Source organism: Nomia melanderi, chromosome 11 (assembly GCF_051020985.1).
Source record: "Nomia melanderi isolate GNS246 chromosome 11, iyNomMela1, whole genome shotgun sequence".
Lineage (NCBI taxonomy): Eukaryota > Metazoa > Arthropoda > Insecta > Hymenoptera > Halictidae > Nomia > Nomia melanderi.
In genome coordinates this window covers 14,590,764-14,617,788 of record NC_135009.1, presented here as the reverse complement: position 1 = coordinate 14,617,788, position 27,025 = coordinate 14,590,764, and the positions used below count along the sequence as shown (strand labels likewise).

General features: G+C 45.3%; 2 protein-coding genes across 5 annotated transcripts in view; both read left to right on the top strand.

The window, feature by feature from the left end:
- Sarm (sterile alpha and armadillo motif) overlaps window positions 1–27,025 on the top strand; it is a 164,356-nt gene that overhangs the window by 54,618 nt on the left and 82,713 nt on the right. The window contains exon 1 of one of the 4 annotated variants that reach the window (XM_031988611.2): window positions 22,248–22,800. The exons of the other annotated variants lie outside the window; for them this stretch is intronic. Coding sequence (XP_031844471.1) covers window positions 22,720–22,800 — 81 coding nt within the window. The 5' untranslated portion in view covers window positions 22,248–22,719. Of the gene's footprint in view, window positions 1–22,247; window positions 22,801–27,025 lie in introns of those variants that run through there. 4 annotated transcript variants of the gene reach the window in all.
- On the top strand, window positions 7,800–13,418 carry LOC116432239 (uncharacterized). Its single transcript, XM_076372213.1, has 8 exons — window positions 7,800–7,840; window positions 8,368–8,465; window positions 8,552–8,906; window positions 10,266–10,576; window positions 11,143–11,447; window positions 11,673–11,918; window positions 12,647–12,927; window positions 13,171–13,418. The coding sequence occupies exons 1-8, from the start codon at window positions 7,800–7,802 to the stop codon at window positions 13,175–13,177; spliced, it is 1,644 nt and encodes a 547-aa protein (XP_076228328.1). The 3' UTR covers window positions 13,178–13,418.

Here is a 27,025-nt window from a genome sequence, read left to right as displayed (position 1 = left end):
TCACAGTACCTACTTAACGTACGAAAATCATCAGTCAGCGTCTAAGCATCGTGAATCGTAAAAACTGTTCGCAAAGTTCCTCGAACCGGTGATTAAACGTTGCTGAGCGGTGCGTTAATCTTTGGCCCCAGATTGAATGTAAATGCACCGTTGATAGGCGACAAGTTTCCAAGATAATCGTGGGAAACAAAGTCCGGGCGGGCAGCCGGCCGCGTCTTTTCGCTAGCGAAACGCATTAATAATCGTGGCGCGGCGCGCGCGTGCGTTCTGCTCGGGCGGAAGGGTGAAGGGGCCTAATCGAAAGCGCGGATGACTCACTGCCCGCGATTATCGTGCGATGCACGCCTGACACGATTCGCTGTACCCGCCGCGGAGAAACGAGGAAAGTCCCAGCTTCGTTACTCGGAATCCCCCGGTCCGCGGCCGAGGAAAAGAAACAAAATGGCCACCGGGTGCCCGCTGTGCCAACAAACACGACTCCTCAATGAATCCGCCCTGCGACGCAGCCGGCGGAACGAAAGTTGCGAACGAAAATGCCACTTTTTAGAAGTTGCCAACGATTCCTCTGGAAGGACGACACAGTTTCGTAATGTATTCTGAAGATGAGTAATGGGGACATTTTCCACTGTCGGTCTTTGCGATTTGTAGAACGGAATTCGATCTGTTTCGTTCTGTGGTGGTTCTATCTATGTAGCGTTCTGTTGAAGAATCTGAATAATCGGATCTAACGAAGAAATTCTCAATTTATTCATTTCTTTCTTGTTTCTCTAAATTGAGGAATTACTAATCAATAATTCTTCATAGAGAATATTCTTTTTAGAGAGTAAAACCTGTATAATAATTCTCGGAGCTCAAGAAAACGAAGGAAATTACCACTGAAACTACTGATTTCTTCATTGTGCAATTATTAGGATAACCGACTCCGAGAAATTACAGAAATTTATTCAGCAATACGCAAACTGAGTCAAAAGTTTCGATGCACTTAGAGTTTCTAGAGGAATTCAAAGTCAATTGAACTGCTCTGTAGTTAGTGTTAACCCTTTGCACTCAGAAGTATTTCGTTAGAAATATTTAAAATCTAACTAGACACTGACGATATTTTTTAAATTAACTCAAAGAAAAATGCAAGTGAATTGAGAAACAAAGCTTGTTATCCCAATATTCCACACACCATTATATATAGTTGAATATTGAATATCAAATTTTATGAAATTAAGTGGTGACTGAGAGTCACTTCTCAAAGGGTTAACAAAGAAGTTTCCTCGACACTCGATCGAAGGTATAAAGACAGTCGGTTCGCTTATTCGCCCGAGATCCGCGGGCATCGGCTAAGGAATCCCGAAAAATCGGCGTTCCGCGTGCTCGCCAAGACACTCTCACAGGTGTCTGAACAGGTCCGCTTTGGTAGTTCTCGGAATCGAGCTTGTTCCACTTACGATCCCGCTCCGGCTGCCAGGGAGCCTCGGCCCCGGTTGTCGTTGTTTCGTCTTTCAAAGATTTTATAACGGTGTTAAAAGCGCGCTCGGTGTCGTCGACACCGGAGACCGACGGATTTGGGTGCAGCCGCCACGAGACTCGCGGACATGTCCGATCAAAAGATACCACGTGCCAGTCAAACATCTACTACGGCGCTGCTACCCGAAGGCTGCCCGCTTTGAGACGTTCGGCGTGCCTCTCGCTCGGCTTTGCTCTCCGTTCGTTCGATCCAACGAAAATAGATCGAGAATACGGCATCTGCCCGCTGATTCCCTCAAAGTACCGTCGCATAAATATTTCCTAACGCGACGACGGAAATAAAAGTGCGACGATCTTCGGCATTTCTATCGGGGAAAGGTGACCGAGGGACACTCAAGAGAGTACTGAATTTCAAATTATAATGCGAATTATAATTTGAACGAAAATCTCCAGAGGAATGTCGACATTTCGGCGAGATGGAATTTTGATATTTTTAAGATTGAATTGCGAGCAAATGATTTAATCGAACAATAGATTAGAGTGTAGCTTCCTTTCTTTCTATTATTTAAGCAATATGTAATTTAGATTTATCCACTGAAAGTTTTATATATTACAAAGAGTTCGCAAAGGGTTAAAATCTTCCGCACTAAAGATCCTAAACCGATTTCCTACGGATTCATCTATCATATCGATCTCGTTTCCTCAAAATTCCACACTTTCTGCGATCTTAAACAACTACATCAAGGAAACACAATCAAAGCGAAGAGGAACCGACGGAACTCCAAATTGCACCAGAAATTGCATAATATCCCAAAACGCGAAGCTTCGCGATAATTCCGTCTCGACGCCGAGAACTTCCGCGGACCCTTGACACCACGCGAAATACAGCCAATTAAGATCTCGATTCGTCGTGAGTTTACGAAAGAGACTAAACAAGCGTGGCGAGAGCTGAAAATAAATTTCTCGAAATCGTACTCTCCGGCTGAGACACTGGAACTGGCTCGTTAGAACGGCTCTATTCGAGTTCAAGGGAAACGATCCGAGCAGGTGAGCGAAAGCCGCTCGTTTCTCGGACACTCGGATTTTTGTCCGGGCGTCACGTTTCCCAGAGGCTCGTCACCGGGGATGATAAATGCGGAGGCCAGGCGGCTGCGCCTCGCCTCGCCTCGCGTCGCGTCGCGTCGCCTCGTAACGCCATTAATAATGAATCACGCCACGATTTTGCTAGGTTTTACGATCGCGAGCGTCGGCCGGTGGGCGGCCGTCGAAGGTCTGCGAGGGAGCCTGAACGCGCGCCGGTCTCGCGGAACCGATCCGCGCCGATTTTTCCGTCGCGCGCGGAATTAATGTCCGTCGCGCTTCCACGCGGCCTGACGTTAATTGCCATCGGGCGACAAAGTGGCTCCGCGACGATCGGGATCGGTCTTCGCGCCTGTCCCTCCGGCTTTTCTCTCGGAACCTTCTCCTCGTCGTATACGCGCAGCTTCGCATTAATTCGCAAACTTTCCTTGTTTTACGCGTTTTGTGCGACGTGCACCATTTGTGGACGTCTAATTTTTCTGAGGATATTTTTTGTGAAACGTGTGGTAGAGGATGGTACGTTGCGAGACAGCGAAAACGTGGAGGGGTAATATGAAAATATATATAAAAGTCATTATTTGGAAAGATTTCTGTAAGTAATGCCTAATGAAGTGACATGCAACTAGAACGTGTAAGAGTAATAGTGCAATTCAATCAAATGATTTAACCCTCTATGGGCCGAATTTTTGTTCGTGATTATAACAAAATCTATGCAGTACGAAATTAATAAATATCCACGTATGAATACGAGTTAACAATGTATACAATAGTTTCAATAATTTCATCGAACAAGTATATTTTGTAACTTTCAAGTTACAATGACAAACTTTCACGCCTGCGTGTATAAAAGTTTAAGTTGATTAATCATTTACCGTCATTTCTCAGTTTTCACTAAAAATTTAAATAAACCAATTGAACCCAGTCCATTAATGTGACTTCAAAGTTACACGGTCTTATAGAGGGTTAATAAATATACATTTAGCTTTTCGAACTGTGTTGTTTTCTACAAATAAATATTCGACAACTTCCAACGACCAGTGCGTCCGTTCGTCGAGACGAGCGTTTGAAAATCAAAGTGTCCAGATGTCCGGTGCTCGCTCGACCCCCCGAGCAAAGGAAGCTGTCCGAGCACCGAAAAAGAATCGCAAGGGGGACGCCGAGATCGCCGATGACGGCGGGGAGCTATAAAGACAAATAGTAGCGAAACGAGCCCAACGAGGCCTAATGACGTGTATTTGCATCGGTCATTAAGACGGCCGAGAAACTTCGGTCTCCGCGGGTGTAATTCCGCCGTCGTCGGCTGGACAAAAGGAGACGCGCCGCTCGCAAGTAGCGCTTATCGCGACCCGCGAAAGCCCGTTTTTCTTGCGTAACCGGCTCGCCACTGCTGGCTTCCCGTTTCTTTTTCGCCGGGTCAACCCTGTTTCCATTCGCGATCCGTGCCGAAAGGCCGACAGAGGAGTCTTCCAGCTTGCCCGTCGCTTTTGATAAAACCGGTCATTAATCTTCGCTAAGAAGCAGACACGGAAGACACTCGGAACGATGGATATTAAGGATATCGTTGCCGAACGTTCAACGAGTCCAGATTTTCGAGTAGACTGATACCTAATGTTTGAAAATTTTGCCGATACCGGACGGAAACTAAGTTCTAGAGAATTTGAATTTGAATTTTATGGCCGAGGCTGAAGCTGAGCAAAGCTTTACTTGAATAAATGTCTACTATCACTATCAAATTGACATTTCCCTGCGATTAACCTACGTAACATCTTAATTTCTAATTTGATTTCAAAGAAGAAAATATCTCAAGCTGCATAGAATACACTACATTATGCAATTCCGACCTTAATCACGAGTCTCGACAACTAATGCGTTCCGACGTGTAAACCTTTGTTTTCACTTATCTGCGCATCTACCGTCGAGTCCATAGCATTGCCAACTGCATGAAAAGCTTCAAATAGAATATTAGACTGTCCGAATCTGAGTAACTTCGACTTTCCGAGGTACGTTTAAATATACACTCGCATAGAAGCAAAGGATGATACAGTTCTTCATCCAAACACTGAAACGCAGAGGTTGCCGAGCGTCGCGAAGTACTTGAATCAGCAACCTACAAAGAAGAAAAACAGCTCTAGGTCGGGAACCACGAGAATAATCAGCCAGACGTCTGTCTTTTCGCGAAACCGCCGGCGACCGAATCAATGAGTCGCCTGTCTTAATATTCGCTAACGAGGATTGACATTGATACGTCCCCAATTGCGCGGAGGGTGAGGCGGGCCGCCTCTATCGTTCCCAGTCGGCCATTAAGGCGCAACGAAGGAGCGCAGGCCGGGTCGTTCCGGTTCAAGTGTTAACGAATCCGCACGCGGGATAATTAGGATGTCGCCTAGACCGTTTATTTTCGTCGAACTCGGGGGAGAGAGGGAGAAAGAAAGAAAGACTAGAAAGACACACGGGGGAAGCGAATGTTACTGGCGAGGAAGGACGACGAGGAACAGCGCGCAGCTCCGATAAAACTCGACGCTCCCTGTATCGTCGAAAACGCACGCGCGAGCGAGTGAGCTCTACGTAGACCTAATCTCGACGCGGCGCTGATTGCTGTTTATGGGCACGGGGACGAATTTAGCGGCGCTCGCGGGGAAAATTCCCCGGTCTAATTAAGGTCGGCCGCGCCGCGTGGCCGCGTCTTTTCGCGATGAGATAATTACGCCCGTCGCGACGCGGCCGTTTTCGTTTCGCTCGTCCCGACGTGCCGCCGGAAAAAACGGATTCCGCCGTAAAATGGCCCGTCGAGATTCCTGCTTCTGATACCGCTCTCTCAATCCCGCGCGCCGCATTCCGCGGTTTTTTGCCCGGCGGAATCGAACCTCGCGGAAACTGGCGCACCGCGGCTTTTTGTCGCGTTTTCGATCGCTGGATATGTAGAACGAACATCGACGTGAAATTCTTATTCGAATCGTCTTCGAGGAATATAAAAGGAATAGAGAGAACGTATGATACTGAATTTGAAATCGATGAATTCCACTATCCGCGAATCCTTAACCCCTTGCGGTCCGAAGTGCTCTTGGTTTCTCACTTTGAGGTTCACGTCGACGTTCATTCGGTTACAGTTTAATATGACGCCTTATTTATTTATTCAAGAATATTGGGAATATTTGGATTTTAGAAATATTATTTTGTAAACGCCGATTTTGATTGATGACATGTACCCCAATTACCTACTATCAAATCTCCAGTTTCCACAATCTAAATAAACGAGCATCAATTCTTTTAGGAACAATAGAATGAAGTGTACGATAAATGCCCGTAAACCTAGTGTTAAATGATACAATTGTGATACTACAAATAAATATAGAAAAAATTGTTAAAACAGGTAGAGGTTGCAATAAAATATGTCGAGTCTGACTCGACAAAGGACTGCTAAGGGTTAAATATCTAATGAATATCACTATTAATCGATCAATCGCACAACAGGTACACCCGAATTTTATTCCATTATTCTTATCAAAGTTCATGCATTCGAAATGGCGAACGTTGCGTTTGAAGTCTCCTCGAGTTCCACTGTCAAAACGCTTACAACGCGGCGCGCTTTACTTATCTAGGCGGATACCTAGCTCGGAGTTCTCCTTTTCTACGAATTCAATCACTTTGACAAGTGAACAGCTCGTTCGTGTAACGGCCAGCTTAATCCTCAAAGGAAGCACGCGCGCGTACCGATCGATTCCATCTAAGCGAGCAGCGGCGATTAATCGCGACAAGCTCCGTCGTCGGCCCGGCCGGGTCCCTCGCGTCGGGTCCCGGCGCCGGTGCGCAGCGCACGCATCCCTCGCGGCGATATTTCCAGCGACGACGACGGATGCAAACGACGGTGGCCGTGCTTAATGGCGCGAGATATATCTGCCGGTGTTCCCCGCGGGCCGTTTCTCGCATCCTGCGGACGTAAGGGGAGACGCTCGCAAAGAGAGATCGGGGCCGACGATAACGCCGCCGACGAGCCCCGCTTGTCGTCGCAACGACGGACCTCCTCCGTTTAGCCTTACGGCCCTAATTCGCGTCTAGCCGCGATAATTAGTCTACTCGAGAGAGATCGTCGGCCGACCAGCGACACGTCCGTCCGTCGCTCGCGGTTTTCGTTCTCACACTCGGACCGAACGCTGCTTCTCGAACCTGGACTTGCGATTCGTTTTGACCATTTGTGCCCTGAATTCCGCCGGTGTTCACCTTTCGCGAGGGTTGAACCGATTGTTTGAGATTCTTCGGATTATGGGAGAAATTGCTTTTTGAGGAAACTGCCCTTTGCACTCGAGAGGCGTCTTTCAGTCGCCATTTGATTTGACCCAAGAATATTGTGAAATTGAGAATTCAATATTAAATTTTATATAATGTACGAACACATGGAACATCGGGATAAAATAGTTCTGTCACTTAATTTATGCGAGGTATTTCTTTACGTTAATTGCAGAAAATATCATTGACATTTCATCGGAAAGTAATGAATATTTGTTGAGAAAAATATTCTCGAGGGTTAAGTTAAAGTTTGAATTATTGAAGTTTCAGTCACTGAAATTTCAGTCGTTGAAATGTGAATTACTGAAATTTGAATCACTGAAGTTTAAATTTTTTCTATATTTATTTGTAGTATCACGATTGTACAACTTAAAGGTAACATTTCAATGACTCCCAAATATTCTTGAATAAATAATAGACCGTCATGTTAAGCTGTAATTGAATGAACTAACGTCGACGTGAACCTCAAAGTGAGAAACCAAGAGTACTTCGGACCGCAAAGGGTTAAAGGGGCAATTTGAAACAGCTTGAGCATATAGAATTAATTCTATTATAAACATTAGTTCACTCTACTATAAAGATTAGTTCAAGCGAAGAAGACATATACCAACGCGAGAGTATTGGCTCGTAGAAGGTCACTGGCACCGTGAATTGTGAAACGCGGTCTCAAGCGGGCCGATCAACGTCAGGAATTTTACGTTTCGCTTCCAACGGTGCTCCACATTTCACCCGAGAGCCTAAACTGTCCGGCTCTAAATTCCGCTAAACGCAGCTCGACGTGATTCGCTATTTGTTTACGCTCGGTTTCGAAAACAGGAAGCGGCCGCGCGGTGTCCGTGTCTTCGATGGCGTAACACCGGCTCCGTGATCTCCGATTTCATTCCGATCAGCGATCGACGAGTGAACTCGTGTGAACCCGACCGTCGTTCCCGTTGGGTACGCGAATTCCTGAGAATTTTGATTACTTAGCGGCTAAGCAAATGACCCTATTCACGCCTTCGCTTCCTGGTATCGAACGATTGTTTGTTTTCTGTCGTTAACGATAGATTAAGTAGACCTTGATAACTTCTATGATTAATGTAATTCAATCCTGCGATTCGATCCTATGATTTCGTATGTCTACTGAGTGATCTACGAAATAGTTTTAAATTGATCGGTGCTGTAACCAGAACACAAATTTATATAAATACATATTTATAAATGTATTCTAACAAGAACCTAAAAGATATCTCTCTATAATAATCTATAATAATCTATAATAGATCTATATCTATAATAATCTATAATTTATAATAACCTATAATAGATCTATATCTATAATAATCTATAATCTATAATAATCTATAATAGATCTATATCTATAATAACCTATAATCTATAATAATCTATAATAATCTATAATAAATCTATAATAATCGCATGCTATTCTCAATCTGAATTACCTGAATTGTCTGAAATTATTCCCAAGTGATAAATCGTTCAAAGTATGCTGAATTCATATCAGAGACTTCGAAAAGGTTAAAATCTTCACCAATTAATATAATAAAGGACCTCTAAACTGGCCAGACCAGGCAGAAAAGAGCAAACAGCTCTCCAAGTCGAAGTCGAGACAGAGGAAGAATGGAGCCAACTATTAAATCGCAAAGGTGTGATCAGTGTAAACGTAACTCTAATAATAATGACCTACGATCAGCTCGCTCTTAATAAATTGTTAATACACGACAAAAATAAGGTCTGATCCTGGCGGACGTATACTCGGAATGGTGCGGCCCTTGCGTAGCAATGGTGAGCACGCTGAGGAAAATCAAAATGGAGGTCGGCGGAGACTCGATCAATTACGCGATAGTCAAGAACGACAACATCGATGATCTCGAGAGATTCCGGGGCAGGAGCGAGCCCGTGTGGATGTTCCTTCAGGATGGGAAAATGGTGAATCTGATGTTCGGGGCGAATTGCCCTAAACTAAGGAAACTGCTCGTTCAGGAGATAAAGAGGGTGCAGGCGGACGAGGAACCGGAAATGCGATTAGACGTGAAGATCAGGACGCCGGTGGAGGAAGTTTGGTGGCAACAGGAGGAGGCTATTAGGTACTTTCAATGGCCAATCATCTGAAATTGGAAGAATTTAGTTGGCCGTGCAGATTTTCGACTCTTGAACCTCCCTACTGTGATGGTTAAAAATGAAGATTCTTCTTCGGGGTTTTTTGATAAGAGATTGTTAAATATACCATGTTGAGAATTTGTCAGTTCATTACTGTACATTTGAGAAATGGCAAGTGGGAATCTAGAAGTGGGAATATTCAGAAATCTTTGAGTGAAAGAACATATTAACCCTTTGCACTTGAGAGGTGACTCTCAGTCACCACTTTGACACAGTAAAACTATAGAATGCGATATTTAATGTTAAACTTTGTATAATGCCTCGATACGTGAAACATTGGAATAAAACAGCTTTGTTCCTCAATGTACCGGTGATTTCTCTTCAAAACTAGTCTCAAAGAACATCGTCTTCGTAAAGAAATGGTAAATATTTCTAGTAAAAAACATCCGAGTGCAAAGGGTTAATTTTGGAATATATTACAAGAGAATACAGTGAATATTTTCTGAACTATCACAGTAGCGGCGACTGTCGATGTCACTGTTGCTAAGATTTCAGCCAAGCGTGAGATTTATTTCGCATCGTTTCACCGCGAGAAGCTGCAAGACGTCCCCGGCTACTGCGTTTTAAACAATTTAGTTCCATTTATCCCGGCACACGCTCGATTAGACGAGGCTACGTGACTCGAAACGTGCGAGATAAAATCGCGAGGGGATCAAAACAACGACAGATTACCGCGAACTTGTCCGCTGGACGAGTCGGCTAATTAGTCGCGGGTGTTCGCGAGTGAACGTGTCTTCGGACGCGGCGGCGGCACGTACACGCAACACGTGAGCCCCGGTGTAAACCGTTTTGCGAACTTCGGTGACGGGACTCACGTGTTTGCACTCGAAATAGACACGGATAGAATAAACTTAGCCGGACGCTCGGAAGAAATTATTTATAGACGGCCGTTACTTACGCGCGCGTCTCGCGCGGACCGAGCCGATGCGTTCGGGGACAAATAAATGCGACAATAAACGTCGTCTTTCGTGGAAAACGGGACAACGTTTTGCTGTCGGGACGACGAAAAATTCCAGGGGACTTAATGGGTAGAAATCATCGTAACAGATGAATCTTGACTCTCCAAGGAACACGATATCCGAGCAATCATTGAAAACAATATTCACGCCAATTCATTCCATTAGAAATTCATTAAAAGATCCGAAGGATAGTTTCGATAGCTTTCGCTCAGTAAAAAAAGACGCGACAACATTCGAAACCGCAATACGGATCGAAATAGACCGGTACCTCCGATCGAACACAAAGGATCGTTGGTAGCGCGACTGATTGCAAAATCCTGAAACAAGAAAATCGAAGGAGGCCCGCCGGCATGCCAAAGAGGAGGCAGAGAGGAGAGAAAAGTACGAGGCGTTCCTGGCACAGATGATGTTCGAGCTGAGCGAGGAGACCGCGCTGCTCTTCTATCCCTGGATCTTCAGGGACGAGGAGGGCCGCTACAGGGACAAATACGGCAGCCCGCCGTACACGGACCTGACCACGAGCCTCTTCAAGCAGAACTTCGACATACAAGAGGAGCAACGGCTGCATCTCACCGAGGAGGCCATCGAGAGCATGCTGGTCGAGAGCGGCGTCGAGATTACGAAAGAGCTGGTCGCAGGTGTGTTCTGGAATCCCTTACCGCTTTCTCTTTTAACCCTTACCGAACCTCGCGGTCGATTGTCGTTTAACGCTCCTCGATTAACGTTCCCCCGATCGCGAGCGGAACGCCGTGACTCCGCGCGAATTTTCCGAAGGACGGTAGTGCTTCGTTAATTGGACAACGATGAGGGATACAGTCGAAAGGATGAGTCGGGAGATTGGACAGAAGTATCAGAGAGGATATTTCAATTGCAGTCTTTGGAGAATATTCTTTTAAAGTGCGGTGGTGCCTCGTTAATTGTAATACAACGATAGACAGTGTATTCGAAGAGAATCTTGAGTAGAGTTAGTTGTCCACAGGCAAAATCTTTAAGTTTCTGTTACACTACGATCATTTCGTACGCGATGAAACTTCAACGAGATCTATAGGAAAAGTTTCTAATCTATGGAAAGTTTCTGATAGAGTACGGTAGTGTCTCGTTAATTGTCCATAGGCAAAATCTTTAAGTTTCTGTTACACTACGATCATTTCGTACGCGATGAAACTTCAACGAGATCGATAAAGTAAAGAACACTCGATCTCAGGATTAACCGACGGCAAGACCCTGGCGTTGAGGTTAAAGGGCAGACGACCTCACCCCGATTGGCCGGTGCCCTATCCGTACGAGTGTCCCAAAGGAGCGACGAGATGTCCCACGCGGGAGATCAACGACGTGGAGAATTATCTGTCCGATTTGCTGAACAGCAGTAAACCCCTGCTACACGAATCCGCCCTTAATCTCAACGCTACTGAATCATACATGAAGCGACACGTGTACGTCCACGAGCCTGATCCCGAGGACCAGGAGGACTTTCGGCGGACGCATCCTGCCGTCTGGATACCTCCCCAGGTATCTTCCGTTGGAAATATTATCCAAAGATCATCGAAATCTGGGAAATCTCTATAAGAGAAACCGATCGATCCTGGAGAATTCTAGAAATTAACGAGCTCGAGATCTTTTGTTGTCCTTTTTTGTTCGTGGAAATAGTTTGTATGCATTTCTCTATTTAGTTCTGATTATAACGTCTGATAAGATACGTTCAGAACAAAATTCTGTCGGGACCGTCGTCGACAGGCCAGAAGCAAAGTGCACGTTTTCACGACCCTCTTCGGCAACTACATGGAGAAGATGCATCCCTACGAAGAACCGACGCCTCCAGATCCTTACTGCGCTTTCAAATTCAGCGCCTCGAAATTCGCGGCCGTGCAGGACGCTTGCGCCCTTTTCCCCGACGCTGTTGAATATTTCGGGGCGTTCGAGTTCGATAAGCCACCCTTCGCCAGGCGGATCGCTTCGAGCTGCGAGGACTATCAGCAAAAGGTTCTCTTATCATACCTGTCCTCTGCATTAAGGATCGTTTACTTTGTTTTATTTTATTCGTGAGTAACTCGTTTATATGGCGATGTATATACCAAACACTCCGATTCATCAGTATCCATCATTCTTAACCCTTTGCGGACGAAGACTCTTCGAAACATACAAAACCTTCGACATATGAAGCTAAATTATACATCAATTGCTTGACTAATTAGATCATTTTTCCACGACCTAGTCTTCCAAACCATTTCATCTCACCGAAATGCCGACATCCGTCCGCAAAGGGTTAAAATCCGCAATTAACCCGAACACGAACGCACAACGAAGAACATTGAAAAAATCCTTGACACGAAAAGCCGTCGATTATTCAAACTTTTCCCTCCGGGGAACACGAACCCGACAGGTGCACTATCGATTCACGGCGCGTTGACACGTCAACCGTTGAATCACCGTCCATCAAACTCCCATAAAACCGAGGGCAATTCATTTAATGAAACAGGAGCGGAGGATTCAGGAATCCTAATAATTACGCTCTTAACCTGCCCGCGTTTAATGGACTCGAATGAAATCCCGACTCCATCGCCATAAAGATTCGCGTTTTAAGAGCCCGGCCGACTGCTATGTCGATCGCGGGCGACTGGTCGATCGAGGCGATCGGGGCGTCGAAAGGATCCGCGCTGTTGCGTGCGAGTTGTTGGCAGAAGGTTAGACGCGGACGCTATTGGCAAAAGGTTAGACGCAGAACCGGCGCGGAGGTGTTCGTGCTGATCGTCCGGAGGATCAACGACGACGTGTTCCTCTCGTTCGCCAGCATCGAGCCGTACTTCGTCACCGAGGTCGACGAGGAGGCGCAGGCGATGATCGACGAATATTTCCCCGAGGGAGCCGAGGACGTGCCGTTCGTCGCGCTGACGGAGCTCCGGGAGGAACCGGGGGAGGATTACGGGGAGGACGAGCTCGAGGATGAGGATCAGGACGAAGAGGAGGAGGAAGGGACGGAGGAGTCGGCGGAGTGAGCATTTTCATCTGAAACAGGGTGCGTCGGAATGCTCGCAACAGACACAAGTTGATTCTTGAAACAAAAATACAAATATCCTAGTTTCCTCCTGGAAAAAACACATTGACGAATCTTGATCTACCTTCTTACTTCTGACGCACCTTATCTCTCCGGCATCGTGCTTGTGTAAGCTTGTCTACAGAGTTGCCAGTCGCCATTGATACGCTTTGTCCTTGACGTCGAACTTACTTTTGCCAGGTTCTGACGGAGGACTCGGGTTCTGGGACACCAGTGAGGCGTTCGATCGAAAATGGGGGACTCTGTTATTGATTGAGTCTGGCGGAGCCATTGTTACGCTATGTAGACACCTAGAAGCTAAGATCGAACTTCCTCGAACTTCTTAACTTGTTTCTGAAATAAACATTCACGATTTGATCATGAAATGGTAGCTTTATTCGTATATAGTACTTACAATTAGGCTGCTTATCACGTTTCTTAACGATTTAATATAGAAGTTTCATCTAAGATAGACATTCTTTGAAACTAATCTATTTCACGTATTGGTGCTTTGTACGAAGCTTAATATTGCGTACAGAACCTTCTAACTGCATCGAATCGAGCGTTATCTAAGATTCACCTGTCGAGCGCAGAGTTAAAAAATTGATCGTTACGATCGAAGCACCCTGTATACGCGCGCATATTTATTCCCCGTGACGGCGGATCCATCGGGCATTCCGAATAATTCTGTCGAGCCTTTCCGTCCACCGGGATTCCATTCTTCGCGCGTTTTGGCAAAGCCGGATCATACTTGAATATTCGCTGCGGTTGGCAACGCGTTTGCGTAACTTTGGCAGCAGTCCAGCCGGCGGCGCGGCGCGCGGTAGGTCCGCCGCGCTTAAAGGTTCTATTACGCACCTGCCAAGCTGCCAATTTTTTTATCGCGATCGGCCAGCGAGAACTGCCAAGCCCCGCTTCAAAACAAAAGCGTTCCCCGTTCCCTGACGCGCGCAGGTGACCAACGGAGCCTCTTCCGCTTCTGAGCGGCCGTCAAATTTTAGATCCTCTCCTTGACTCGTGGTCAAGGTCCTGAAATCGTCCAATTTCCCCGGAGGATCCGCGTTTCCCTTGGAAAATCGGTCTCGACTTCGACGAGGAAACCGCTGGCGACGTCGCTCGACGAGCTTCCGCGTTCCCTTTTCATTTTTAACCCTTTGAACTCTGTAGGCTCCGATATTGCACCAGTTATAATATTAAATATTTTAATCGATCTTAAAGAAACCAGCCTAAAATTATTCGATTTTCCAAATTTTCTGCTAAGAAGGAGAATAAAAGATCAAAGAATACTATAAAAACAACCTGGAGTGCTAAGGGTTAACATTTAACAAACGTCTCTTATGATTTGTCGCATTAAACACGAATCTAGCGATCGTTTCTCTTGATTTTTTATTGATCGTAGGACGTTTAAGAAAGTAATCTTCGAGAGACTTTAGTTTTCTACATTACATTCCTTGCATTACACTATCATCAACTTAGGTATTAACCTTTCCATCGGACATTATCTTGCATGATTATTCTCGAGTAATTCGAAAGCGTCGGTCATCGGTGACACATGGTGCTTAACGCGTTAAAAGTTCCCATTAATCGGTTTCGTTTGGTTTTCGATGAATCAGAGGATGATGGAGAAAAATGAGCGCTAGATTTGTGTCCAGTCTGTAGAAGGCTACGAAGACAGCCTTCCATTAATTGTTATGGGTAGTAAAAAAGTATTCAAATTCGTCGAGCGCTGTAAAAACGGTGTCATCCGGCTGTTGTCGTCGAAGGGTAACGCGGGATCAAGGTTCAGGCATCCTTTCGAGGCGTCAGATCATGTTTTCCGTTCCAGATCCATCGGTGAAGACGTCTAATAGATTTTTCTCGGAATGGCTAGAGGTCTCTAAGTGTTTTTCTCTTTTTTCTTCGAGTTATTTAAAGGCGCGACGTGATCGGTGATCGTTAAACCGCGGGTCTTCGCGCGAAACAGAACTCTTTTGATATTATTTACAAAACGGATGTCTCTCTCTCTCTCTCTCTCTCTCTCTGTGTCGGTAACTGAAATGCGATAAAATAGCGCGCGAAGAATGGTAAATTTAATTGCAGAGGAAATCATAAATAAAGCGGAACCAGCTTCTCTTTCTTCGAGAAAGTCGGTCCGCGCCGGTGACTAAATTTCGCCAAGTGATCCGAACAATTGAATCATTAGCCGGCGGAGACGTTAGTCACCCGCCGAGCGCTAAATCTTCCCGCTAAATCGGCCATTCTAATTTATATTTTCGGCGCGGCACGCCTCGGCTGCGCGCAGCTTCGAAACAAAACGCGCGGATACTAACAATACCTAAGCGTTCCTCTTTAGACACCGGGAGTGGAGAAGGTTCTATGAAATGTCGACGATAACAAGCACATAGTTATTCGAGTAATTGCTTCGTTAACATTTCGCGAATTACGTTCTACACAAATGGAATTACCTCCTTGTTTAATGATTCGAATATGACGGATTTTGAATCGTAACTTTAACACTGAAACTACCGAACGAGTCGAAACGAGGCATTCGAGATGTGAAATTATTAAAGAAACTGATTTAGTAACACATAAACTGAATTGTAAATCAATTACATTCTTAATAGCACTCTTCGTTTCTACAAATTTCCAAAAGTCTGCTCGGTAGTTTATGTTAAATTCAACGAAGCATCGATCAGCAGTTTCTCATCTGCAAATGATATTTCCATTGGAACATTGTATCCCGACAGTTACATAACGTCGAATTAAAGGCACCTCGACATTAGTACGTCGATAGTTACTCAGACCTGTGGAACGTACCGTTCACCTTTACATAATCTTTCTTCCTCGAGCTAGAAAAATACGTTCTAATAACTCCGAAATACCCTGTATATTATAATCGTGTTCCCGATGGATTTTTCCGCCTCGCGAGATATTAGCGGCGACGCTAAAAAGAAGTATCGCGGCGATTAGCTCGGCTTTCCGAGCGTTCCGAATAAATTATAAGAATTCCCCGCGCCCGATTATGGGGGAGCTAATTACGATAAGAGAAACGCAGGGCGGCGATTAATAAATAATTGCGAGGAGAACACCTCGGGCGGTCAATCTAGTCCGCCGGGAGGACTCTCCGTTCCTCTTCTTCTGTTTTTCGTCTCTGTTTTCATTCCGGTAGCGCCCGGAGGCGGTCAATTGCTTAAACGTCGGTAATTATTGCACAAGCATTACGCAAGAGAATCGGCCGTATCGAAACGGGGAACGGGAGGGAAGATGGCGGCCGTCTAAATGGGAAAAGAGAAGAAAATAAAAGGCGCAAATTACGGTTACACACCGGCGGGGCTCGCGCGTCCGTCGCGCGCTCCGCCGTTTACCGGCCATTAACGATCGTTTCGTCTTCTCGGCCCTTTGTCCGCGCCGTTTCCGTCGACGCAACCGATCCCGCGGACACTCTTTTTCTCGCGGACGCGCGAAAACAACGCGTGGGTGGGAATGAATAATCGGCCGGTAATCGGCGATCGCTACGGGCGATCGTTTCGCTACCGATCGTCAATCATCCGTCGCCTCGGTTCGCCCCGAGGCGGACGATCCTCGATCGAGGAGCTGTTTAGCCGACGCTTTTCGAGCGGATCGCGTGTCCGACTCGCATTGTTCGCGAAACGCGCGATTTGTTTGGATAAATGCGAATCGCCGAGGTTAATACATCGCGAGCGACGAATCAATCATTTCATTATTCGAGTAACGAGAGATTGATACGTTTTCTTCTATAGTGTTCAGCACGTCGACGCATCCTCAGTTCTATGACTCAGATGCAACTTTCTTTAAACCATCGTGTGCAGAAAATATTCATATTTAATTCCATGAATCGGTGGGATTCTATTGTTATTCGTTAGGAAGATCTATTTCTTCGATTCGCAATTAACCCTTTGAGAGGCGCCTTTCAGCCACTGGATTCAATCCAACAAAATGATAAAATTTCAGATTTTATATAGTGTATCAATATATGGAACATCGAAATAAAATAGTTTTGTCAATTTATACAATTCTTTACGTCAGTTGTGAAAAGTATCATTGATATCAGAAAATAATGAATATCGAGAAAAATATTCTCGAGTGCAAAGGGTTAAAAGTCACTTATTCCTGATATACCAAAATATTTCAGTAATTCAAATTATTCAAGTGATCGTTTCAACCCTTTGCGGTCGAATGTCGGCATTTCGCTGAGATCAAACTTTCCCGTTTGGAATACTCAGTTGCGAACGAACGATTTAACTATTCGAACAGCAAGAAATCAGTACAGAGTTTCCTTATTCCCTACGATTCAAGCATTCAGTTTAATTTAGCAGAATTTGCAAAAGGTTTCGTATACTTTCAACAATCTTCGTCAACAGAGGGTTAAAGATTCTTCGTAGCGAGAGATAGTCACGATCGTTCGAATATTCTATCGCGAAGAGTTCGAACGGCGCCGACGAGAACGAGGCACGAAAGTTCGCCGGTCGAAGAAAGCCGCGGAGATAAATTTACCCGCGACTCCGCGTCGCCGATGCCCGACCGGTCGTCCTGCGTACCCTCGTTTCTTTTCCACCCGGCGATCCCCCGCGTTCGCCTAAGCGGTCGTTTTCTTTTCGCGTAGTCGCAAATAGGAGCCGGCGGTGCCCGCATCATCGTTCGCTCGCCCCGGCACGAAATTAATGGCGTCGGGACGCGGCCGAACGCGATCCCCCGACGCCCGACCTCTGATTTACAGTGTCACAGTTCGGCTCCGCGGCCGCCATATTCGAAAAATGAGAAAAACCCGAGACGTTTCAATGGCGTTGCGTCTACCGACAATCCCCTTTGTCGACGTGTTCGTTTAACTCTTCGAAAGCTTCCTACCAAAAATACCCGAAACACTTTTCGATGATGCATAGTCAACATTCCTTAACACATTGTGTGCGGGAAGCGTAAAAGTACTAAATAAATACGTGTACAACTTCATTAACATTTTTGGCAAAAGTAGATGATTCCTTTTGTATGATTAATAGTATTTCTATTAGTAATGGAAACTCTCGAAAATGTCTTGAATAATAAATAGATGAATTGAATGTAACTGATATAAGTTGAAATGAACAGAATGGCCCGCACGCAATGTGTTGAAACTAGCTTAACACTTGGGCGACCACCTAAAAGGAACTACAACCACAACCACCTTCGTTATCTTCAATTCAACTCAGTTAATTCGGTTAGAAACTGTTTTGCAAAAAAAAGAACCGCATTTGATGAATTGCAAATAATCCCACTTCGTGACTTACTAAATAATTATTATATATTTCTAGATATATCTATTATATATATGATAACAAGAATTAACACTAAAACTACCAGACGGTTCGAAATGATTCCTGAATCCTTGCAAATGTTAAAAAGATAACAAACGTTTCTCTGAGAAATTATTAAAGAAATCAGTTTAGTAATGCGCAAACTAAATTGCAAATAGCTTCAAGTTTCAAAGGATACTCTTGTAACTTCTATACACAAATTTCAAAATGTCAGTTTATCTGCTCGGTAGTTTTAGCGTTAAATGTATAATATATTTTTACGTTCGAAGAATTAAATGAATCGTTCCTCCCGAAATTCGATTCAGCGATTCAACGGACTTTTAGCGTGATTTAATACGCTTCTGAAATCGTTGGAAAATGTCTGGCTCGTCGCAGATCACACAGACGCGTTTTAACAGTCTGTTGAATATTCCCAACGAGTTACACTCGGAGGAAGTTCCACGGAATCGGTCGTTTCCGGTCGTTTTTCTGATTCTTCGCGGGAACTCGGCTTTATCGAGAAAGCCGTGTTCGTCGTCTATCATCCCTGACCTCTTTAATCGCGTCTACTCTAAATTCGGTGAAGCAGCTGTGTTCCTCGCTCGTACTCGGAACCCGGGTTTTCCCGTCGGACTGTCACGTCTGCGGAAGGGTTCGACGTACACCGCTGAACACTCTTTTATCCACACGACAGTCGACCAGCGACGTTATTTAGATTCGTTTAGATTCGGAGTGTCCTGTAATGTATTAGGTATTTGTGTATTAAATCTATTACATCTGCGGTTCTACTTGGATATTAACCCTTTGCACTCGGAAGTTTTTCATTAGAAATATTTTAATGTCTTCTGACGAGATAGAGAGGATATTTTGTGAAACTAACTCGACGAGAAATCACATTTACATCGAGGGACAAAGCTATTTTTTGTTAATATTTCTCAAATTGATGCATTGCACGAAGTTTAATATTAAATATCAGATTTTATAGTTTTACTGTATGAAATATATATATATATATATATAATCTATGAATAGATTCTTCGTTTAGTTAAAAAAAATGTCATCTATATCTCATAAAAATGAATATCTCTAGTGACAAATTTTTCGAGTGCAAAGGGTTAAATATACCCATGACACAACTCTGTTCAGCCTACCACCCTTTATCTCTCCTAGTTAACATACCCCCTATTGATAATAACACTGGTCCTTCAGCTCTTGGATAATTACTTTCCTGCTATTAGGAATATATATTACAGAATGTTAAAGTATTGATAAGAATCTATGTAATCTGTCGATACGTGAAATGTAGAAATAAAATACTATTCCCCTTATCTTATGAATAGATTCCTCGTTTAGTTCAAAAAAATGTCATCTGTATCTCATAAAAATGAATTGAACATCTCTAACGACAAATTTCTCCGCAAAGGGTTAAATATACCCATTACACAGTTCTGGTCAGCCTACCACCCTTTATCTCTCCTAATTAACATACCCCCCAATTGATAATAACACCGGTGGAAGGTAATCCGACAATTTGTAGCACGTGTTCCACCGTCGGCATCGCCCGACGAACCGAAAAGAATCGGTAGTGCGAAGGCGAGCTGACGTTGATGCGGGTCTCGCGAGGCTACGAATCGGTGCATGCGTTGCAGCGCGCTCGGACGTGCGCCGAGGGCTCTAGGGCCCCGGGTTCCCAGTGGTCAAGGGTTCGTTTGCATATACCTGGGCCGCGCGCAGTTGCACCAAGAAAATTACAGGCCTGCCCGTTTCGAGTCCGAGCTAATCACCGAGGCGAATCAACAGCCAGAAAATCGCTGCTGGCAAGGTGACGGATCCGCGTCGCTCGCCGCGGCGCGCGTTTCCATTATGCGATTCGTAACGAGATAGAAATATTCATAGGCGGAACCGTTCCTCTTTTTTCCCCGGTTCTCTCGCGATCGCGTCCCGCGCGCACGGTCGCGGTGGCTTCTATTTGTTGTCGTTCCCATGGAAATGTTTGCAAATTGCTGCTTCCGGAGCTGCGGTAGGCGTGCCTTCGTTTTTTTGCGACGTTATTATCTCGAGGTTTCCCGATCGCGAAGCGCTATCATCTTTTATCCGTGTTTCTTAGGTTTGCGCTCTTGTCGCTGGAATATTCGGCGACCCGTTGCGTAAAACGCGGATACTTTACATTATAGTTTTCCGCGTTGATGTCTGAGATTAGTGGAACTTAAGTTACGAGGTTACTCCTTTCTTTTCGATGGAACGTATATTTTGTACTATGGATTGAAACATTCGAGTGCACGGGACTATATTCAGGTGGAATGTTTAAGTTTCAACATTCTACCAGTGAATATGGAAGTTTTGTTTCATAATTATTGGTATCTTCGAAGCGTAGAGTATTCGAAGCGGTTTTGAAAATTGATAGGTTGAATACTGTAATGAACGTCCGAAGGAACCGAGAATAGCGTGTTGTTACAATGTCCGCGGGGATTACATATCGGTCGTATTAAATGCTCGGTAGTTCTAGCGTTAATGCCTCCGCGAAGTTTACTTCACGTTGAAATACTCTTTCCGCCGCGCGACTCGTATGTCATTTCCATCGAGACAGGAACACGGCTCTCCACGCGGTCTCGCATGAGAACCTTTCATCGCCCGTGGCTCCGGCGCGACATAAATTCCCCAATTATGCAGCCCGGCCGAACTGATCGCATAAATCTGAATAAAGTGTAATCCAAATGTTGATACCGAAACCGCGGCGAATTTATGCGTCCGCCCGCCTCGGAACGTGCCAAAACACACGGTGACGCGAGGCCGGGCCGCGCGAGGTGTTAAGAATCAAATATTGAAACGTTTTAGAACGCTATTTCCGACGAATTAGCACGTCTTGGGGCCGCGGACAGCGAGATCGCCGAAAAAGGAAAAACGAAGCCCGGGGACTCACCTAAAAAGTCACTTCCGTTAACAGTGAAAACATCGCGCGCGTATAAACAAAGGACCTATGCAATCCGTGCTTCGAGCTTCATGTTTGTCTCCTCCATAAACGAAATTACCATTAATACTCGAACGACGTCCTTGTTCTCTAATCTTTACCATTTTTAAAGAGTCACTATCGAGTCAATATTTTCAATATTTCAAATTTAACCCGTTCCTTCAAAAAAAAAAAAAAACAAAACACCGTGATATGTATAGAAACAATACAATTATCACAAAGATTATACCAACTTTAATCCTTTGCACTCTAGAGGCGCCATTTGATTTGACCCATGGAAATGATAAAATATATTCAATATTAAATTTTTGTATAATTCATCAACACATGGAACATCGAAATAAAATAGTTCTGTCAATTTATGCAAGGCGTTTCTTTATGTCAGTTGTGAAAAGTATCATTGATATCAGAAAATAATGAATATTGAGAAAAATATTCTCGAGTGCAAAGGGTTAATACTCGCGAAATTACAATTCAACCATGACTTTTCCCAAAGAACCATTCATCGTTACAGCAACGACAAAACCCATCAAAATTAGATTCTCACAGTTTCAACCCTCAAGTTCTCCCAGATTCTACAAAAAGCCTCCAGAAACCATATTCCATCAACCGCGACCATCAGCGTCACGCGTTCCGTCGCAAGCCATCTCTTGGATCGTCTCGGGGAAAAAACTAGCGCGCAATTTGAAAAGGCAGGGTTGGTGTGGCTTGATCTATCGCGGCGGTTAACTGGCAGATCGATCGGGAGGATCGCGAGTAGCCGGCCTCCGTGCCCTACCACCGATCGTTCTGCACCGTTCGGTAGCAAGGGGCCTCCAATGATCGGCATTCTATCCCTCCCCGTCGTTGGCCCGCGTCTCGCTAGACACAACCCTCCAGGTTCGAAGGTCACGGCGACACTGGCCGGCCGGGTGCCGCGCGGCCGTTATTCGTATCCTCGCGCCGAGCCGCCGCGCGGACGGTCTCCTCGTTGATTGGCCGGTCGGCCTAAAAGTGGGGAGACTATAAAATGGGCGACCGGCCGATGCGCCGTCAGTGTGGCGCGTGCTTTCGCTCGGTGGTGGTTTTGCTTCCGATTTCTCTCCACGGTGGATCCATTCGGCTCGCGATCGTCCGAGTCGGGGCTTTTGTTTGTGCGTTTCTGTGGCAGCGGCGGAATCGTTCCTCCGGGGACTCAGAATCTCAGAAAACGAACGGAAACGCTGTGAGGTTTCTCGTTCGGCTTCGGTTCACCGGTTTCGACGCGGTTTTTCGGACAACGATAAGGGCTGATATCGAGTTTGAGAGGCGAAATTGGTTTTTCACGAAGACTCGGGGTTGAAATATGTGAACGGAGAGAGAGGTAATTGAAGTGGATCGACGGGAATCGGTTTCGATCGCGCGAACTGCTCGGATGACGTGAGGGATCGCCGATCCTGGCACGGAGCGAAGGGTTGCGTGCCGATTCAGCCAGCGAGCAGACTCGGCGGTTACTATTCGGATCGATCGGACGAGGGAACACGCTTCGGTGCTGCCATGACAATGGTCGTCAACAAGATCAACATGTCGTCGTACTCCGCGCCGCGACGCACTTTCTTTTCGGGCCTGCACTCCAAGGTAAACCTGCTTCTTTTTGCTTCGCTGCGGCGGGATCGGGGGATCGCGCGGATGCGTCTTGGTCGCAGTTTGTATTTTAGAGATTCTATATGATAACAGATAGATGCAAGGGATGCGGAAACAACGATGGCAAGAAGCTAGCTTAATGCGAGCGATTTATGTTGGAAACGACTCGACAGTCGATTGATCCCTTAAAATCGGACTCTATCTTAAGAGATCGTTGCAGTATTATTTTAGAATATTTATATAATCCACGGTAGATTTCACAAACCGTATAGACGTTAGCCTGTCAGTACAGTCACCTTCATTTCTTCATTCAAGTTATTTTCTGATGCACAAGGCCTCCGATATCGTCCCTTCGCTCCATTCGTCTTCGACGCGTAATAAAACCGTCATTAATTATAGTAATTGGAGTGCGACTCCCCAAGTAGCCGAAAGAAGTGCGCCGAGTGCCAAAAGTTGAGTGCGAGGAAAATTTCGCGCGGGTGAAGCGGCAAATACCGAAAAGCTCCAATAAAAGGTGTCTTTACAGAATACAATCAATAAACATATCACGCGTTGAATGCAATTAAAAATCACCGGTCCGAGTATAAACGAACATCGCCGGAACACAATGAATAAATATATCAAACGTAAAATGCAATTAAAGATCGCCAGTCCCGAGCATAAGCGAACAACGTTAGAATAGTTTCTCTATATACGGAGCGGAAAAAACGCTCGCGACGCATCGGCGCGGCGCATAAGCCTCGCCGATGCGTTTCTGGAATTGCATTCAGCGCTTCGAGCGGAAAGATAGATTGCCCGCGCGGCTCGCCTGCAGCGCCTATCCTGGCCAGTCCAGGAATGGCGATCGAGCGTAGTCGGGCCCGCTTTTACGGTATTTTCCCGATTCGCGGCGATAAGTCTGTCCCTGATCGTCTACGCGCGCGGCCGGCCGGATTAACGGTTCTCCGCGCGCGCGTCGTCCTTCGTCGCGGGTAGCTATGCTTTCTCCGGGGCCGGTTTCCATCGAAATTTATTCACCCTCGGCCAGCGACGCGTTTCTACGCACGTATCGCGAGGGACCGGAGGATCCGCTTATGCAACACGCGGCTGCGTTCGCCGACGAAACGGAGTCGTTCCTCGTCGATTTCGTGGAAATCGGCTCTAAGGATCCCGTTATGGGTATGTGGAAGCTCGTGATCGATTTCGACGATCGGTTCAATCTTGGAAGGAGATTCTGCTGGAGTGGGAACGATAACAGGATCGATTGTTTATTTAGAGGAACGTTTTTGGGTTAGATTTCGAAGTTAGCTGGAATTCTTGGGTTTAAGTCGATGGGATGAAGCTGAACCTTTGCTTCCGCTTTGACTTCAGTAGGAAGGACCAGTTGAAAAGTTTCCGACTAGGTCGTTTTGGAATTTTCTTTCGAGAGTTTAGAGTTTCTGTCGATGTAATGAATAAGAGCGTATTCACATGGACGACTGCTGCAAAAGACTATTTTCATAGTTGCGTAGTTAAAGAATAACTAAATTGATGTGCTCGAGAGTCTATTATTATTTATTTCTAGACAAATATATAAAGAATACTCTACATGTCGCAATAACAAAAATTCTTAAACCTTTATCGTAAGAAAAGTCCAAAACCGATCTAGTCGAGAACTTTCGAACGACACTGTATCTTTGGAAAACTTCGGTACCGTATTAAATCCTCAAACAATCGAAAAGCGAGGACAAACGATTGCTTAAACGGAACGTTCCCGAAAGAAAAGGAGACGGTCCTATTCATATTCATTACCCACGGCCGAAAATCTGCAGCGAGAATCGGCTTCGACGGCGCGGCCCACGGGGACAACACGATAAAACTTCTGTACACAGTTGCCCGGAGACAAAGTCCTTTGAAAACCGACGAAAAGGAAAAGGAGCCGGATTCGGAGCGAGCGTCGGTCCGGGACGCTGGTCTCCCAACTCTCGGCAATTTAGTGCCAGTTACATTTAACGAGCTGTCGCTTGATTGTCTCAACGAGGCTGCTCCCTCCCTCGCCCTTTTTTTCTCTGCTCACCTCGAAAGGAGGGCCGCGGAATGGAAAAAGAAAAGTTGGACGAGGAGAGAGCGAGAGAGAGAGAGAGAGGCCGGCCGAGGCGAGTAAACCGGCGCGAAACGGCGGCGAGGGAGCGGGACGGAGAAAGAGAGAGAGAAAGAGAGAGAGAGAACCGCCCACAGAGAGCGGATGCTGGGTCGGCAGGGTCACCTCGCTGGCAAAATGAATCTTTTATGCCTCGCGCGCTCGCTTTTACGGCGTCCACGGCTCTCCCGGCTCTCCGTTTCTTTTCCAGACCGGACCAGACGGTAAACGATTAACCCGCGCCTCGTCGATTCTCTGCGAGCCCAGTCTCAACACGACCGCGTTTGCTATAGCGATTATTCCGAATCGTAGCGTGGATTAATCATTTGCGGACGAACGTCGACATTTCGGTCGGACGAAATCAGAACTACCGTTCCAGTCGAAATGACTGGTTTCGATTCGTTTGAAATACTCGGCAGTTCTGGTGTTAAATAGATAATCAATTCAAATGAAATTTTATATTTTTTTCAATTCTGTGGTAATTAGCTGCTGCTTATATAAAAACGAGATTTCTCGTTACCGGTACGCAATGAGGTAACCCTTTATGGACGAATTTTTTACTTGTTGAAGCATTCGATGTATAACTTAGCTTCATATGCTGCAAGCTTCGTGTACTTTAACCCTTTGAACTCTGTAGGCTCCGATATTGCACCAGTTCTAATATTAAATATTTTAATGAATTTTAAGGAAGCTACCTTAAGATTATTAGATCTTCCAAATATAGAAAGTTTGTACTGAGAAGGGAATCGAAGGTCTAAGAAATGTTACAACATTGTTAATTTTCAGTAGGGCTACCATCAAAATTGGTAGGAGTTGACATATCACAAAACTATGTGGAGTGCTAAGGGTTAATCATTTGGTGATCCTTTGGCAGTGTAGAATACCTTCGAAAAAAATCGTACAAAAATTGGAGACTAGTTTTCTATGGTTACAGTATGCAAACTGGTAGATTCTATGGTCGGATTATGTAGATTAGTAGATTGTACAGTTGCAACGTGTAGATCGATAGATTCTGTGAGAGTAAACCGAACGGTAGAGCAGTTAGTCTCGATGCGATCTTATCTCGTTGCAAGATTTTTCATTGATCGAAACGTTACCCACATTCCTTCGAGGAACAGCACCATCGAAGGATGAAATACTGTGTCCCGACACCAGTGGTTAACTATAATTCTCATTTATTTATGAATCTTATACATTCGTGTGCTATGTAATTTTCATTCCGGATGTTTAATGTAGATTCTCTCGATAACGTAATCCACGGAAACGTCGGTAGAACCTACGGGAGCGTAACGTGACGTCAATTCCGCGAGAATTCCATCGAGTTCCTTTCGATCTCGGAAACTCTCGTTCCAGGTCGGAACGTCGCGGTGTCAAGTCGGGGTGAGTTCGAAGGTAACTCGGTAAACGGTGAAAGTAAGCCCCGGGGAGCCCGGTGAAAGGCGCGCCGAAGAAGAGGCGAGTATCCTCCGCGAGAAGGGACATTGATATTAATGTCGGTTTAACGATCACGAAACGTCCATTCAACGAAAGCGATCGTCGCGTGCCACGAGAGAGCTACCCTGTTATTCAATTTATCGTGGCACCGTCGGTTTTCGATCCCGTCGCGTTTAATCGACTCGGAGGAAAAGCACTCGCCGGAATAGAATTACGCTCGTGACCGACGCCCGTTTGTCAACGCTGCCCATGCTACTTTCGAGATATTAAACACTGGACTCGCAGAAGAAAGGATGTAAACGAAGTCCCCGGTAAATTACCTCGCCGAGCGTTGCAGTTTCTTGCTCCCTAACGTTTTTTCGGTTTGTCTCCCTTGCCGAGGTAAATGGCTGGACGTGGAAGTTAATTTGATTGTTGAAAGTTTGGATGTATGTTTATTGTTTTCGAAGCAGGAGCAGAGCGAAGAAGAAATTCCAAAGTGATAGGGGAATGTTTGAGTGAAAGTTAACCCTTTGCACTCGAGAGGTGACTCTCATTCACTTGATTTCATAAAAAACTATAAAATTTTATATTTAATATTATACCTTGTATAATGCAGCCATTTGAAAAATACTGAAATAAAATAGCTTCGTTCCTCGATGCACGTGTGATTTCTCTTCGAGTTAGTTTCACAAAATATCGTTATCT